The sequence below is a fragment of the Somniosus microcephalus genome, chromosome 11, assembly GCF_052327205.1.
Source record: "Somniosus microcephalus isolate GS21.2 chromosome 11, FLI_Smic_1.0, whole genome shotgun sequence".
NCBI classification, from domain to species: domain Eukaryota; kingdom Metazoa; phylum Chordata; class Chondrichthyes; order Squaliformes; family Somniosidae; genus Somniosus; species Somniosus microcephalus.
Genome location: NC_140997.1, coordinates 14,373,413 through 14,387,448, shown reverse-complemented (window position 1 = coordinate 14,387,448; position 14,036 = coordinate 14,373,413). Strand labels below are relative to the sequence as shown.

General features: G+C 41.5%; 1 protein-coding gene across 1 annotated transcript; it reads left to right on the top strand.

Annotated features, from left to right (window-relative positions):
• Positions 1-1,314: 1,314 nt before the first annotated feature.
• uncx (UNC homeobox) lies at positions 1,315-6,941 on the top strand. Its single transcript, XM_086002254.1, has 3 exons — positions 1,315-1,897; positions 2,880-3,055; positions 5,447-6,941. Exons 1-3 carry the CDS (start codon positions 1,642-1,644, stop codon positions 6,509-6,511), a joined length of 1,497 nt encoding a protein of 498 aa, XP_085858380.1. The 5' UTR covers positions 1,315-1,641; the 3' UTR covers positions 6,512-6,941.
• Positions 6,942-14,036: the final 7,095 nt, after the last annotated feature.

Sequence of the window (14,036 nt, the reverse complement as noted above, 5' to 3'; positions counted from 1 at the left end):
AGAGGATGAAAGGACGAGAAATGTGTAAATGGAAAGCACAGTATTAATATCTCTTGTTAAAAAGACTACATTTCTAATTTAATAGGTAATTTTAAGGAATCATTCGAATTGTTTTCACATGGAAGGAGAGAGAGGGTGACATCTGATGAATAATTTGGGTTTAATGTGTTATGACTGGGATTTTAGTTTATTTGTAGACAACTTATTGTCCTATTAGCAGAAATGGGGAAGGCTTTAAAGAAATAATTTATGAAATCAAAGCAACAATTTAAAATAAAACATTTATCACGGAATATTACAGTAAACCGATATAGCCCGGGACAAGTGCATCTCAATTGTTTCTCCCCCTCCCTGTTCGGGACCCCAGTCCTGGTCCTGAAGAGTCTCGTGAAACTTTGTACATTTAGCATGCTTCTGTGAAACAATCCGAACGAATTCATTTCAATGTTTGTTTTATTTCGGCGGGTTTTTTTTTGTTAAACAAAAACAATGATTCTTTGTCTAATTGTTTCCCCCCCCCCCCCCCTCTCTCTCCTGTTGTCTGCAGCTCGGCGGTTGAGAGCGAGTTTAGAAACTTCAATGGGGAATATAATTTAATTAGAACAAAGCGGGACTCAGCTCATTACCATTAATCACCGGTTCAGAGAAAGTGGCTGATTTTTTTTTTGCATGGCGAGAAAATAATGAAAAAAATGACTCCTTGCACCCGTGCACTGGTGTGACCTGTGTTTAATTAGCACCGTCCTGTGATTAATAATTCAATATTTACTTATTGTCGATATCTTCCATAAAGAGCGAATGGCAGTTTTAAAGATCCCCCCTGTTTTATATATATATATATATAAAGCACCGTCACGATAGCTTTAAATATTCGTAGTGACGGAGCAGTCTAGAGCAAACGCCGAAGATGAAATATCATGTTCTTTTAAATGCATTGTGACAGCTCTGGAAACAGCAGCTGATGAATCCTCTATTATCCGATCAGTCTATTTGCCGCTCAATGTGTCCCTGTAATTGGCTCGACATCAGTTTAAAAGCTGACCAAGGAAATCGTTCTCTCTTTGAGAGAGGAAAAAAAAAATCTTGGACAACACGATGGTCAATGTTTGGGAGAGAGAGAGAAAAAAAATCTATTAGTCTGTGTTGTATAGGGGTGCGGAAAAAATTGCATATGTTTACTCTGTACTCTGTCTAGTATTTAACCAGGTAGCAATCAACCTGCGGGAGCCTGGGCCCGCACTCGTCAGATCCTCTCGCATTGTTTTGACAGCTCATATATTGTTTATTGAGGTGGATGTCATGTATAATTAGCGATCGATATGGAAACGTTTTCAAGCGGTCTTAATACCCACTGGTACCAACACACACACCGACTATACGTCTCTGACGTCAGGCGCGATTAACGTTTCTTATTGGTCCCAAATTCCCAAAGCCTGGGCTAATTATTGGATCCTTTATGTTCATAAAGTAAAGTCACATCCTCCCCGTCCACTAGCATGTCAACCGCTTTTCTACTTCCCCTGCATACATTTTGAAGTTCACCCAAATCCTTTAAGTGCAAGCTCTTTCTCTCTCTCTGTCGCTCTCTCTCGCTCTCTCTCTCTCTCTCTCTCTCCCTGGCCCCTTTCCCCCTGTAGGGAGATGATGGATAGCAGGATTCTCGAGCACCACCATGCTCAGTTTGGAGGCACCTTGGCCAGTATGGTAGGATTCCACTACCCCCTTACTCATCACCATGTGTATGAGCTCGCAGGGCACCAGCTCCAGTCTGCCAGCGTCCCCTTCACCATAGACGGATTACTGAGCGGCTCCTGCACGGCATCGGTAGTCAATCCGTCCCCGCTGATGCCTTCGGCTTGTAACGTGAACGGGGAGAGCCAGTCCTTCAAACTGTCAGGTAAGAGAGAGAGAGAGAGAGAGAGAGTGAGAGTAAGAGAGAAAGAAAGTGTTCGGGCCTCAGTCAGGTCAAGAACGAGAGCTGCAGGCTCGCCACAGAAAGATATAACAGAAACGCCAAACATAGTTATATTATGCAGCAGAAACTTATTTAAATTAATAATACAAAGGGGGGGGAAAGATTTATTCCAAAAAGTAGTTTCACGTGAGAACGAGTACAATCGCCCAGGTAACTGTTATGCATGGACTGTAAGGAGGACACCGAATGCCGTGTGTGTTTAAGGTATTTTGAAAGTCTCCAGCCGGTTAGTTATATACCGGGATCCGGTGATGCCTGGAATGTATGGGGAATCGGTTGTGTGTGTTTTGTTGTTGTGTTTTGTGTTTTGTGTGTGTGTGGATAGATGGACGGGTGTGTTGGTGCGCTCCATAGCCGTGGGAATCGGTAAGTCGATGCTGTGGGAACGGAGCGCTCTCTGCCCAGGTCTCTCTGCCTGTTAAAAAAAGCTGCACATATTGTTCTCATCAAGCTCCCTCTCTTTTTCATCGCTGGGAGACAAACTGCATCGACCCCGACTCAGGCGCAAGCAGCGTTAGCAAGGAGGACAATGCACCTGCATTTCAACACATTCAAATCCGACCACAAGTCGCATGCAGCCAGTATCCGTGATTTAATTCGGGTTATTTACAGAGCGGGGACCAAAATACTGCATTCCCCCCCCCCCCCCCCCCGTTCCTACAATAAATATATTGCGCGAATTCTTAATGTGTACTAATATGGTGGAAACGAGTGTAAATTTGAAAGAAAGTGTAGGGAAAATGGTTGGAAGGCCTTTGTAGGTTGTGATGTCTCGATTTATTCTCCCATCGTCCAGCGACGGATTTATTCACCGTTCGTTCTGATTTTATTTATTCTAATCAATGTTTTCTTTTTCTCTCTCCCCGTTTTTTTTTGTTTTATCCCTCTTTATCTCTTGTCACAGACGCGTCGGATCCCGAAAAGGACACCCCCGGCTGCAAACGGAGACGGACGCGGACGAATTTCACCGGCTGGCAGTTGGAGGAATTGGAGAAAGCCTTTAACGAGAGCCACTACCCCGATGTGTTCATGAGGGAGGCGCTGGCATTGAGGCTCGACCTGGTGGAGTCTCGGGTCCAGGTAAAAAAACCCCAAAACCATTTAAAATAAAACACACACGTTAATAACAAGCCCACTGTATCGAAAGACTGTACTGCAGCTGACGTTAGCCGGTATTTACAAACATGTTGTGACATTTTACAATGTGAATGGACTGCCGACAAAGTCAAAACGTGTTTTAATTCATATTTTTCCACATTTAAATCCGTTTCACTGCACGATTCCATTTCTAATTCTTCCCTTATTAAAATTGATATGAGAGTGCAAGTTCAACAATGGGCAACACCAATATTAAGAGTGCATTATAGATATAGACAGCACCCCAGTTTAAAACACATGATTTGCTAATCTTATTCGAGTCTGATCGGTAGTCCATAAATGGTTTTCTATTTTTTTGTATTTTAGAAAGTTAAATGTTTGTGTATAAATGTATTTTTTAAAAGCCTGTACTTGTATGGTAAGAACGAGCGGTTAAAACACAAAAGTGTTTTGCACTGAAACTGTCTGGCCTTGACAATGTGTTACCCGTGCTGTAAGAATTGCCGCGAGCTGCTCTGTTTACCTCTGTTGGGCTGCACACAAACTCTTAAACAGAAAGCTGTGTAAACATATAGTATTTTAATGGGAAGGAACCGTCTAACATTTCAATGGGAATAATCAAATCGCACCCTTTCTCAAAACCTGCAACAGGCTGGGCACTGTATGCATAAAAAATGTGGTTTTGGAAAACTAAATCTTTTTGTGGAAATGTGTTGCAAAAAATGTGTTATGAACTTGTACGAATCACGACGAACTGCAAACTGCCACAAAAAAAAACCAGACCGACCGAGTGTTAAGTTAAATAAATGCGTTTAAAAATTATAAATCTATTGTCACAATCAAGAATTACAGGTTGAGAAGAAATATCAGACCAAAGGCACAGCCGCTCCTGACCCTTCCTTGTTCTTGAGCACTTTATCCAATTTGTTGATGGGTAGTTAAGTGAGGTTTAGATGAAGTCGAGAATGTTTATTTCCCTTAAGACGGTAATGAGCACTTCTCATTGACAAAACAGTTGGAACCGACACAAAGAGGACTCCTTGTAAAACGATTATTGGCCAGTTTAATTCGTGTTTAACAAGGGGACAGAATTTAAAAAACGGCACGAGTGCTTCTTTTGATGATCAGAGTGAACTTGTTTTTTTCTAAAAGAAAACTGGTTTAAAATCTTTAATTTTGAAAAAAATCCTCGATTGTGTGTAACGAAAAGGCGTTGTGTTTATATATGAATTGTGATTTTTGTATGTGTGTGTGCGTGTAATGGGGTAAAATAAATAAAGTTGGTAATATTGGGCCCTGTCAGGAACTGTGAGGGTGAGCGAGCTTATTAATTGTTTCCTGTAGGAGGCGAGAAAGAAAAGGAAACAATTTTCAAAACTGGAAGTTAGAATTATACATTAAACCTTTTGTATTTGGTTACGAGGAACTGTTCGTTTATTAATAATCGATCATAATTATTATTTGAGTTTTGCACTCCCTTTAGAACCACCATATCAGTTGCTTCCATTGCACTCTCACATCCACACACCCCCTTACTGTCTTTTGATGAGATGAGGACTGATAAGTTGAGGGGCGGATTCAAGCTTTGATTCCACCTCTTCACCGCTGGGTTTGCAAAATAAACTGCTTCAGTTGAAATCGCAAAGCATCGATTTAATTGATAGAATTACACGCGAGATTAAATGCAATTCGTTTGTCAATTAACCTAATTCAGGTTTTCGTGTTGATAGTGTAAACAAGATGTTATTTACACAGAGGAGAGGGTGAGGGAAAAAAATTGTAACTCCCAAACTTCCTCTCACCCCCAAAGGTATCGGAGTTCGTTCCTGTTCAATCTTTTCCCGAGTCATTTAAAAATAACATTTAACTATTATTTCCACTCAATATCCTCTTCCAACAATCTCTGTATTCAGTCCCAACATTGAGAAGTGTATCACACAACAGCAAGTGATTTAAAAAGAGAACTGGAACTAATTTTCTATAAAGTACTTTTGTGAGATGACTGAAATTGGGCCAACGATGGGTTATGAAAGATGATAGTTCTAACTTTTTTGTTAATAAAAAGGGAAATTGAAATACAGCGTCAGGGTTTGTTGGTGCTATTGTTTTAAAACTGGCGTGTTAACGAGTTTAACAATCGTTTCAAAATGATTTTTTAAAAATTTGTTTGATTAAATAAAACCCTAACTGGCCATTAAAGTCCGACCACTGGAAGCCGGAGGACGCTCTCTCGGGAGATGTTGCCTTCTATAAGTGTAAGGGAACTGATCTGTTCTAACATAGACGGACAAAAACATTACAGAAACTTTGCAGAGAGAGAGAGAAATGATGTGAAATTCGATTGTAATGTCATTTTCATTATTCGGTACGTAGGTGTGGTTCCAAAATCGCAGAGCTAAGTGGCGTAAGAAAGAAAATACTAAGAAGGGACCCGGCCGACCGGCGCACAACTCGCACCCCACCACCTGCAGCGGAGAGCCCATGGACCCCGAGGAGATTGCCCGCAGGGAGATGGAAAAGATGGAGAAAAAGAAACGAAAGCAAGAGAAGAAACTCCTGAAATCCCAAAACAAGCTGCTGCACTCGGAGGGAGACTGCAGCATCGCCTCGTCCGGATCCGAATCCGACAGCAGCGTGGTCCACTTCCAGGCGCGCAGGGAACAGGTTTCGATCCGTGCCGAGTCCGGCCAGCACTCGCCCGATGGCAGTAGGGACCAAACCGAAGCGATCTGTGAGCAAACGGGGCAAAAGCTCGCCCACCACCACCAAAGAAACGCGCCCCAGAACAATGCCAGTAGATCGTCAGATCTGGACTGCAATCGGGATAAACCTCAGAGTCACCTGTGCACGAACGGTCGTTCATCCAACGTGACAAAGTGTGATCAAAAAAACAATCCTTTCAGCGTGGAGAGTCTTCTTTCTGATACAACACCGCGGCGCAAACCGCACTACGAGTTCCCAGCATTACCAAACCCTAGAGCAGTCATTGGGAAAGGACATTTCCTCCTGTACCCCATTACCCAACCTTTGGGTTTCATTGTACCCCAAACCAGTGTCAGGACACCACCCATCCAACCCCCATCTCCCTCTGGGCTAGACACAACCGCTCCAGCAACTGACCAGGTGCATTCCACTTATCCCGGGACAAATTCAAACTCCACACAGACCAGCTACCCCGGGTCAGATTCAAGCTCAGCGCAAACCAGCTACACCGGGACAACTCCCAACCCAGCACAGACCAGCTATGCCGGGTCAACTCCCAACCCCACACAAGCCAACTATCCCGATGCGAATTCCAAGCAGCCCGAGTCGAACAAACCTCTGGCCTCGGCGAGTCCAGATGAACTAGCCCGACAGAACCCGGACTCTCCCGAGCCAGTAAAAATAAACTGCCCTCGAGAACACATGACAGAGTGCGAAGACGTGGATATGGACTAACCAGGGACCCTGAAGTAACATCACATCTGCAAAGCAGACACAACGAAACAAAGCAACAAGAAAGAGGGAGGGAAAATAAATAAGGACTTTCTCGTATAATTCACTAGATAAACATGTCCTTTCAGTTTATTTAGTTTGTTTGCTTTGCAGGTGGGTGTCTGTGTGAATTTTCACTGACCAGGCGATACGTTCAGATACAGAAACACTGTATTAACCCAGCCCTCACTAAGTGGAGCCAAAACAGTTTATATCTTATATGTGTGTGTGTGTATATATATATATATATATATACACGCACAGTTAACATCGGTGTCTGGACGCAATGTATAAAACCAAGAATCCTCTCCTCATTTCATTGTGTAAAACCCAAACAAATGTATCAAATATTTATATATGATGTAACATTTTTTTATAAATAAAAGTTCCCGTTTTAAAAAAAACCCCGTTTTGTCTGCGATCTGTCAGTGTTAGTATCTGCACAGGAGCCGAGCTGCTCTGGTAGAGGCTGTGTTTGTGTTTATTGCTATAAGACCTTTATTCATTAAAATGCTGTGAATCTGTGGCGAAGCCGGAGGGGCCACGGTCCTGCCCGCTTCCTGCCGCGTCCTGATATGAAAGTGATTATTTTCCCGATGGCAGCCGAGGTCGGGTTTAGCCCAAAGGGTTATTACACATTACCGATTTTATAGTGATATGGAATCACACAAGTTCCTTCAATAATAGAATTAGCATGAAAGGGCTGGGGCATAAAATTGAAATTGGAAAATAATAGGATGAGATGTGTGTGTGCATATTTGGCTGTGCTGAATTGGTTGTGAAATGGGGAATCGTGGGCTGGAATTTTCATGAGCTTTTCTTTGTCATGTATCTTGTAGCAGGCTATATTAAGATAGATGTTCGATGATATCCTTCATTGTTCTGTCGCTTATATTGATGTTCTGGTGTTATCATCCTATTGATCATGTGTCGCCTGTAATAGGACAGGGAAAGCAAACGCGTCTCAACAAAAGAAGAACACATTTGTTCTAATAGGGAGGAGACCCAAGGGGGGAGTTTGCGAGATTCAGGACAGCTGCACTGAGAGAAAGAGGGGCGAGGGGAGGAGGGAGGGGGGTGGGGGGGGGGGGTGGAATGAGAAAACTTTGCCAGAAACTCGCACCCAGCCTTGCCTCCACACCCCCCCACCCCCCCTCCCTCGTCAACCCCCTTCAATTTACAGGGCACTTATGCAGTGTAAACTACATCAGTTCCCTGGGAATTAAAATCCCAATTATTAAAACCATTAATTTTGTCGAGTCTGTGCACAGTGGAATTATGTTTACAGCCTAGTTAAATATCGCTGATCCCTTCTGGTCATCGGGCCTTTTATTTGCAAATAAATTGAATATAATAATAAGGCCGGCTTAGTTCTGGGTGCGCGCAGATGAATTTCTGAGCTCCCGTTCCCTTTAATAATATTTACATAATTTCCGCTCGGTGCCTGTGATATTTGCTCTGCAGGATGCACCAGCTTTTGGAGAAAAAAAATAATTAGATCAAAAAAAAGAGAGAGAATTTGTGTCGAGACGGACGTCACTTAAGACTCTCTGGGCAGAAATTTCATTCTGTACAAATTCAGTTAATAGGAAAATGATTGTCTCGGTGTCCTTAAAACTGGTCTCGCCTCCAATCCCTGACCTTAGCAGTCACGCTTGCCATTTCTGTATCGGTCTGCTACCAAAAGGTGGAAAAAATATAATCTACCAAAGCAAAAAAAAAAAAGCCCCGGCGTTTAAAATGCTATGTTGTTTTAAATAACGTGAAATATTTCCCTGGCAGCAATAAATTGCCTCCTTTCTTCAATTTGCAGCTGTTCATTTTGTCCGTAAAGCTCATGTTTTATTTATTTACCAGCCATAATGATTGCGGTTGTGAATGAGGCCGAGTATCGGTCGCTAGCAGACACATGTCCTTAAGGTGAATTAGTGATTTAGTTAAGCAGTTTAGTCCAATGTTGGTGCTGCTCTCAGCTCAATAGGGTTTTTTTTTTTGCTGAGCCCGAGGAGGAAGCTGTTTCTAGACAAACTATCAATCGATCTAGCTCGCAGTCTCCGGGAGATGTGTCCGCGATGAATCATACTTTATGAATTCAATTTATACCAAGAGAAATTTTCAATTTGAACGCTGGATCATTATGGGACAGTGCAAATTGTTTTTGCTCTATTATGCATCGGACGCCATCATTTTTCTTTCTAATTACGGAGGTGTCAGGTCGAGCTGTCATCCCGGCGCTGATTTTCAATTTAACTGATCATCATACATTCATTTTCCCATTTGATAAATCTGCTATCTAGACGAGGCGCCATGCCCTGAATATTAAGTTGCACACAGAAAGGCGCAGTAATGGGGAGTGTGCATGCAATAAGTGCAGATCACGGAGCTAATTTAGCACCTTGTGCGCTTCCATCTCGTTTTCTGATTTCCAAATCTCCAAGGACCGAGCTGAGCCCAAGGGCTGCAGTCTTCTCTCTCACAACCGGTTCCAAAACGGCTGGTTTGTATTACTGAATTTCCAAATTAGGATATCAAGCTTAATTAATGGTAATTGAGTTCTTCAATACGTGTTATTTTTATTTAATAGAAACAAATTTGCACAATTAATTATGAACGTAATTTTCAAGAGCCCCATTTGCAACACATTTCCAAATTAGCTGAAGCAAATTAGAGACGGTTTTATTATTATTTTTTTCCCCCCACCAAGTGTTTACCGAAGAGGCATATTTTTGTTTGGGACCCCGAGATCCTTACAGGGTGATGAATGGCGCGGGTTCGGAAGGTGCAGTTTATTTTGTGATTTATTTTTAACCTGGGGTTGTACACGGCTCTGACAGTTTGGACAAATTAGCAATCCTTCGCAGCCGCCTCTAATGAGAGGGGTTTATCTCAGCGCCTCGCAGCTAGCGTGAAAAATTACCGCGGACTCAATAAGAGGTGTCGGATCGATCGGAGAGCAGAGTGTAAATTACAAAAAAAAAATCCTAACCACATTTAATCCGGAGACAAATTCATATAGATTAAAATAATACAACTGCAAATGGGTGCAAGACAGTTCGACTTCACAGGATAGGCTTGAAGTAGCACTAAACTCGCCAGCTTCCTGCAAATAAGATTTTCCTACAAAGGTTTACCTGGAGCACATTGGCGTCCACAGTGTTTTTTTTTTAAAGAATACTTAAAACACAACACTGATTATTTAGAAATCCAAATCGATTAAACTATTTAATTAATAATGAATACTTTTTCACAGGCTGGTTTTAGACTGTCCCTCCTCATTTCAAAGATGTCTCGCACACACCTTGCGAGACTGACGATAGATTCTTATTAAGAATATAATTTATTTGCTCTGATATTGCACACAGCGACTGGCAAACTCTCCAAGGAGTCTGGAATGAACTGTACATTTAGTCTATAACAGCTCTGCTTATATTATAACGCAATGTTGGGCTGAGGGTTATACTTCTTGTAGCCCACACGAATTTCTATATTTATATATTTGGTTTGGCAGAAATGTTGTGAAATATTTTAGTGACTGTTTGTATTTGCAGTAAGTGTACACTGCTTCTGTAAGTGCTTCGAAAACCCCGCAACCTGCAGTTTGACAGGAACTTACACTGAACAGAAAACTTGCGTGCAGCTTAACTGTGTAAAATGTAGGGGAGATGCTTCCAAACGATTTAAATTGTAATTGATTTAACAATGAATTAAAATGTAAATGTGTGTATTTAAAAAAAATGCAGAGTTGCAATTCTCTAGCGCTAGGACTGAGACGGGAATATCGAAACTAGCGAGTCATTAAAATTGCATTCAGGAATGGAAACAACTGATCAGTTTAACACACAGGCTGGTCCCTTTTAAATCAGTTTCTAATTTTGCAACGAGCAAATAATAATCCGACCTCACGTCCGATACCCTTCTGTCGAGTTTAATTTCCTATGCATTTTATTTTCTTCCAAAAAAAAAATACTGCATCATTGAGGAAAAGATTTCTATTTTATCCCAGATGAGATTCAACATTTACACAGCCCCGGGATCCTGGAAATTTGTTTCGATTTTCCACACCTGATTCACGGAATTTTAATCTCCAGTTCTCTGATCCCAGCCACAGACCCGACTCTTATTTGAAAATAGTAATTATTTATTTATTTCATGGGGCGTTTGTTTGGCCGAGTATTTGTAGTCAAACATCATTTAGAGAATTCACGCTTGCATATTACGAAATATTAAACAGAAGACAGGGGAGGGCAGACTAGTTTTATTTTCATGCATCTTACATGTTACTAGGAGATGAGGACATCTGGGAACTGAGGGAGTCGCCATAAACCCGGCAATTAAATCGTACACTGATCGATAGAACATCAGCAGAGCAAGCTAATAATAAATGATTATGACTGTTGAAAATTAGCTCCTCTCATAAAATAATGCAAATTTACTCTTCGCCTATACTTGACACCAATAAGCAGCGTGTAGGTGAGGATTCACTTTTTATTAAGAAACTATTTTGTTTTAGGGTGCGAGTCGTTAACATATATGAAGGTTATTACACGCATTAACATGATGGTAAGGTTCGAGATAGGGAAGGCTGGCCATAAACACGTTAGTTACAGACACATACACAGAGGCAGCTACGTTTTCATACGGCGAATAATAACTTAATAGCTGCTGCCGGGTACCACAGCCCATTTAAATAATTAGACGCTGTCTCCCTGTGATAAAGGTTTATCTAGAATTTTGGTAAAGTGACGCTTTCTGTTTTTGACTTAAACTAGCTGCACTTATTAAATATGTTTAAAGCCCCATGATCTTGCTCGCTTTCCTTCAGCTATTCTGCCTCCTCACAAAGATTACAGTCATCCAAATTGTTTTTATTTATTGCCCATTTTCACACACCAGTAATAAGAAAAAAAAACTTTTTCTGTGTTGGAAAGGGAAATGCTTGAAAGTATTGTGGAGGGGCATCTGCAACTCTAACTTTTTTTTTAAACTATGCGGTACAGTATTGTATGCAGCCAGGTTACGACTTGTCAACTCTTTGTTGGAAATGAATCCAACCTAATTACCTTTTTTAAATGTCTTATCTTTTCCAATTATAACTCTCGTCGAAGGGCTAAATAAAGAAACAGAAGTTAAGAAGGAATTTCCAAAGTCCCGCAGTGCACTGCCTATTTCAATGCATTGGAGTTGAGAGGATGACTCAGGTGACTGAAGATGTTGAATCATTGATGAGGATATATGTACCAAAACACTTCAGAAAAAAACGTATTCTCTTAAACTATAATGCACCCAATTAAACGGACACTTTAATAAATATGATTTTAAGAAAGAACACTGTGTTGAAAACAGTTGATTTTTTTTCTGTTTCCAGTAACGGATTCTTAAACCATATTTTACGAGCAAGAATGTCCAGTCCAGGGATTCTTTATGATTAAGTAGCTGAATCGACATCTGAAAAGCAGATTGTCCACGGCCAGACCCATTCGTTTCTGCTGCTGTAACCGATCCCAGTCATTGTATCTCCACTCTTTCCCACTAATTATCACCTTATGGAACGTGTTTCATTAAGAAAGTCTGCTTTTAGTTAATTATCAGTAGGCTGACCAAAAATAAGAATCATTATGATCTGACCCTGACTGAAAGACATTATATATTCTTCCACTCAGAGACTCAGCCACGTTCTCCCTCTTGTTTTCTTACAATAAACAGATTTGTTCCGCTTTAAACTTGCTCCCAGTGCAAAGAGGACAGTGGAGTGACAGAAGGATTAACGCAGTATTTATTCCCCATTCCTGCCTTTCCTGAACGCAATTTTATAATCGTTTATATTAATTTTCGTAAATATTGCTACGAGCAAACGGTCATTTAACAGATCGGCCTGTGTATATTATACATATTGCAAATGTGCAATGATTTTTAAATATTTTTTTCCCTCTTCTCGATGCTCTTCTCAATGGTGTTTCTGCTACACCTCGAATCGCTCCTGAACCCGCAAACCTAGACAGTCCCGGTTTGACTCTGAATTGGCCCAGTATTTAGGCTGGATGCTCAGCCCGGATGGGTTTAATTGCTTTGGGTGTCAGATGGGGTTTAGCCGGTTGGGTATTCGGTCCGGTTTAAGGGTTGCTGTATTGAGTTTAGGTGCAGATTTTGTGCAGTTTCCTGGATTTAAAGTTTGGCACAGTAGTTCGGCCGGTCAGCCAGTTTGGTATTAACTTAGGTTGGATGGTTTTGCACTTGATTGGTTTAGATATTGGATTGTAGTTCCATTGCTTGGTTATATAGTTTAGTACAGTAGATTGAGCTCAGATGCTTTGCTGCAATCTATTGAATTACTATTCGGTACACTGGTTGGAATGGGTTCAAATTGGTTGGCATGACTTTGTTTAGGTGCTTTGTTAGGGTATTGCTTGGGGTCAGCAGCTGGTTGGGTTTGCGCGGTTTTGGCACAATATGCTGCTTTATTCAGTTGGGAATAGTGTTGGATTGTGTTCATGCAATTTGGTACAATATGATCTGGATAACTTGGCCCAGTAAACTGGGTTTAGATGTCTCGGTCCGGTTTATGGGCTTTAGGAGGTTAATGCAGCGTTGGACTGGGTTGAGACCCTTTTGTAGAACATGTTTCATTTAGATGGGTTGGTACAATGTTAAATTGCGCTGAGATGGTTTTGTGCAATATATTTCGGTTACAAAATGTGGTAGTGTTGGACTGAGTATAAAGACTCTCCCCTGAACTAGTTGGATTGGGTTCAATTGTTTTCAAGTCAATACTATATTGAGGTTAAACATAGAAACATAGAAGATAGGAGCAGGAATAGGCCATTCGGCCCCTCAAGCCTGCTCTGCCATTCAATGAGATCATGGCTGATCATCCAAATTCAGTACCCTGTCCCTGCTTTCTCCCCATATCCCTTGATCCCTTTAGCCTTAAGAAATATATCCAACTCCTTCTTGAATATATTTAATGAATTGGCCTCTACTGCCTTCTGTGGTAGAGAATTCCACAGGTTCACCACTCTCTGGGTGAAGAAATTCCTCCTCATCTCTGTCCTAAATGGCTTACCCCTTATCCTTAGACTGTGACCCCTGGTTCTGGACTCCCCGACCATCGGGAACATCCTTCCTGCAACTAGTCTGTCTAGTCCTGTTAGAATTTTATAAGTTTCAATGAGATCCTCTCTCATTCTTCTAAACTCCAGCGAGTATAAGCCCAATCGACACAATCTCTCCTCATACGTCATTTATGCCATCCCAGGTATCAGCCTGGTGAATCTTCACTGTACTCCCTCCATGGCAAGAACATCCTTCTTCAGATAAGGTGACCAAAACTGCACACAATATTCAAGATGTGGTCTCACCAAGACCCTGTACAACTGCAGCAAGACATCCTTGTTCCTGTACTCGAATCCTCTCGCTACGAAGGCCAACATACCATTTGCCTTCTTAACCGCCTGCTGCACCTGCATGCTTACCTTCAGCGGCTGGTGCACAA

Excerpts from the sequence above, each read along its gene's own strand:
- uncx (XM_086002254.1), top strand. The coding sequence starts at position 1,642 with ATGATGGATAGCAGGATTCTCGAGCACCACCATGCTCAGTTTGGAGGC. Across the intron at positions 1,898-2,879 it reads CCAGTCCTTCAAACTGTCAG|ACGCGTCGGATCCCGAAAAG; the intron begins GTAAGAGAGAGA and ends CTCTTGTCACAG. Across the intron at positions 3,056-5,446 it reads TGGTGGAGTCTCGGGTCCAG|GTGTGGTTCCAAAATCGCAG; the intron begins GTAAAAAAACCC and ends TTCGGTACGTAG.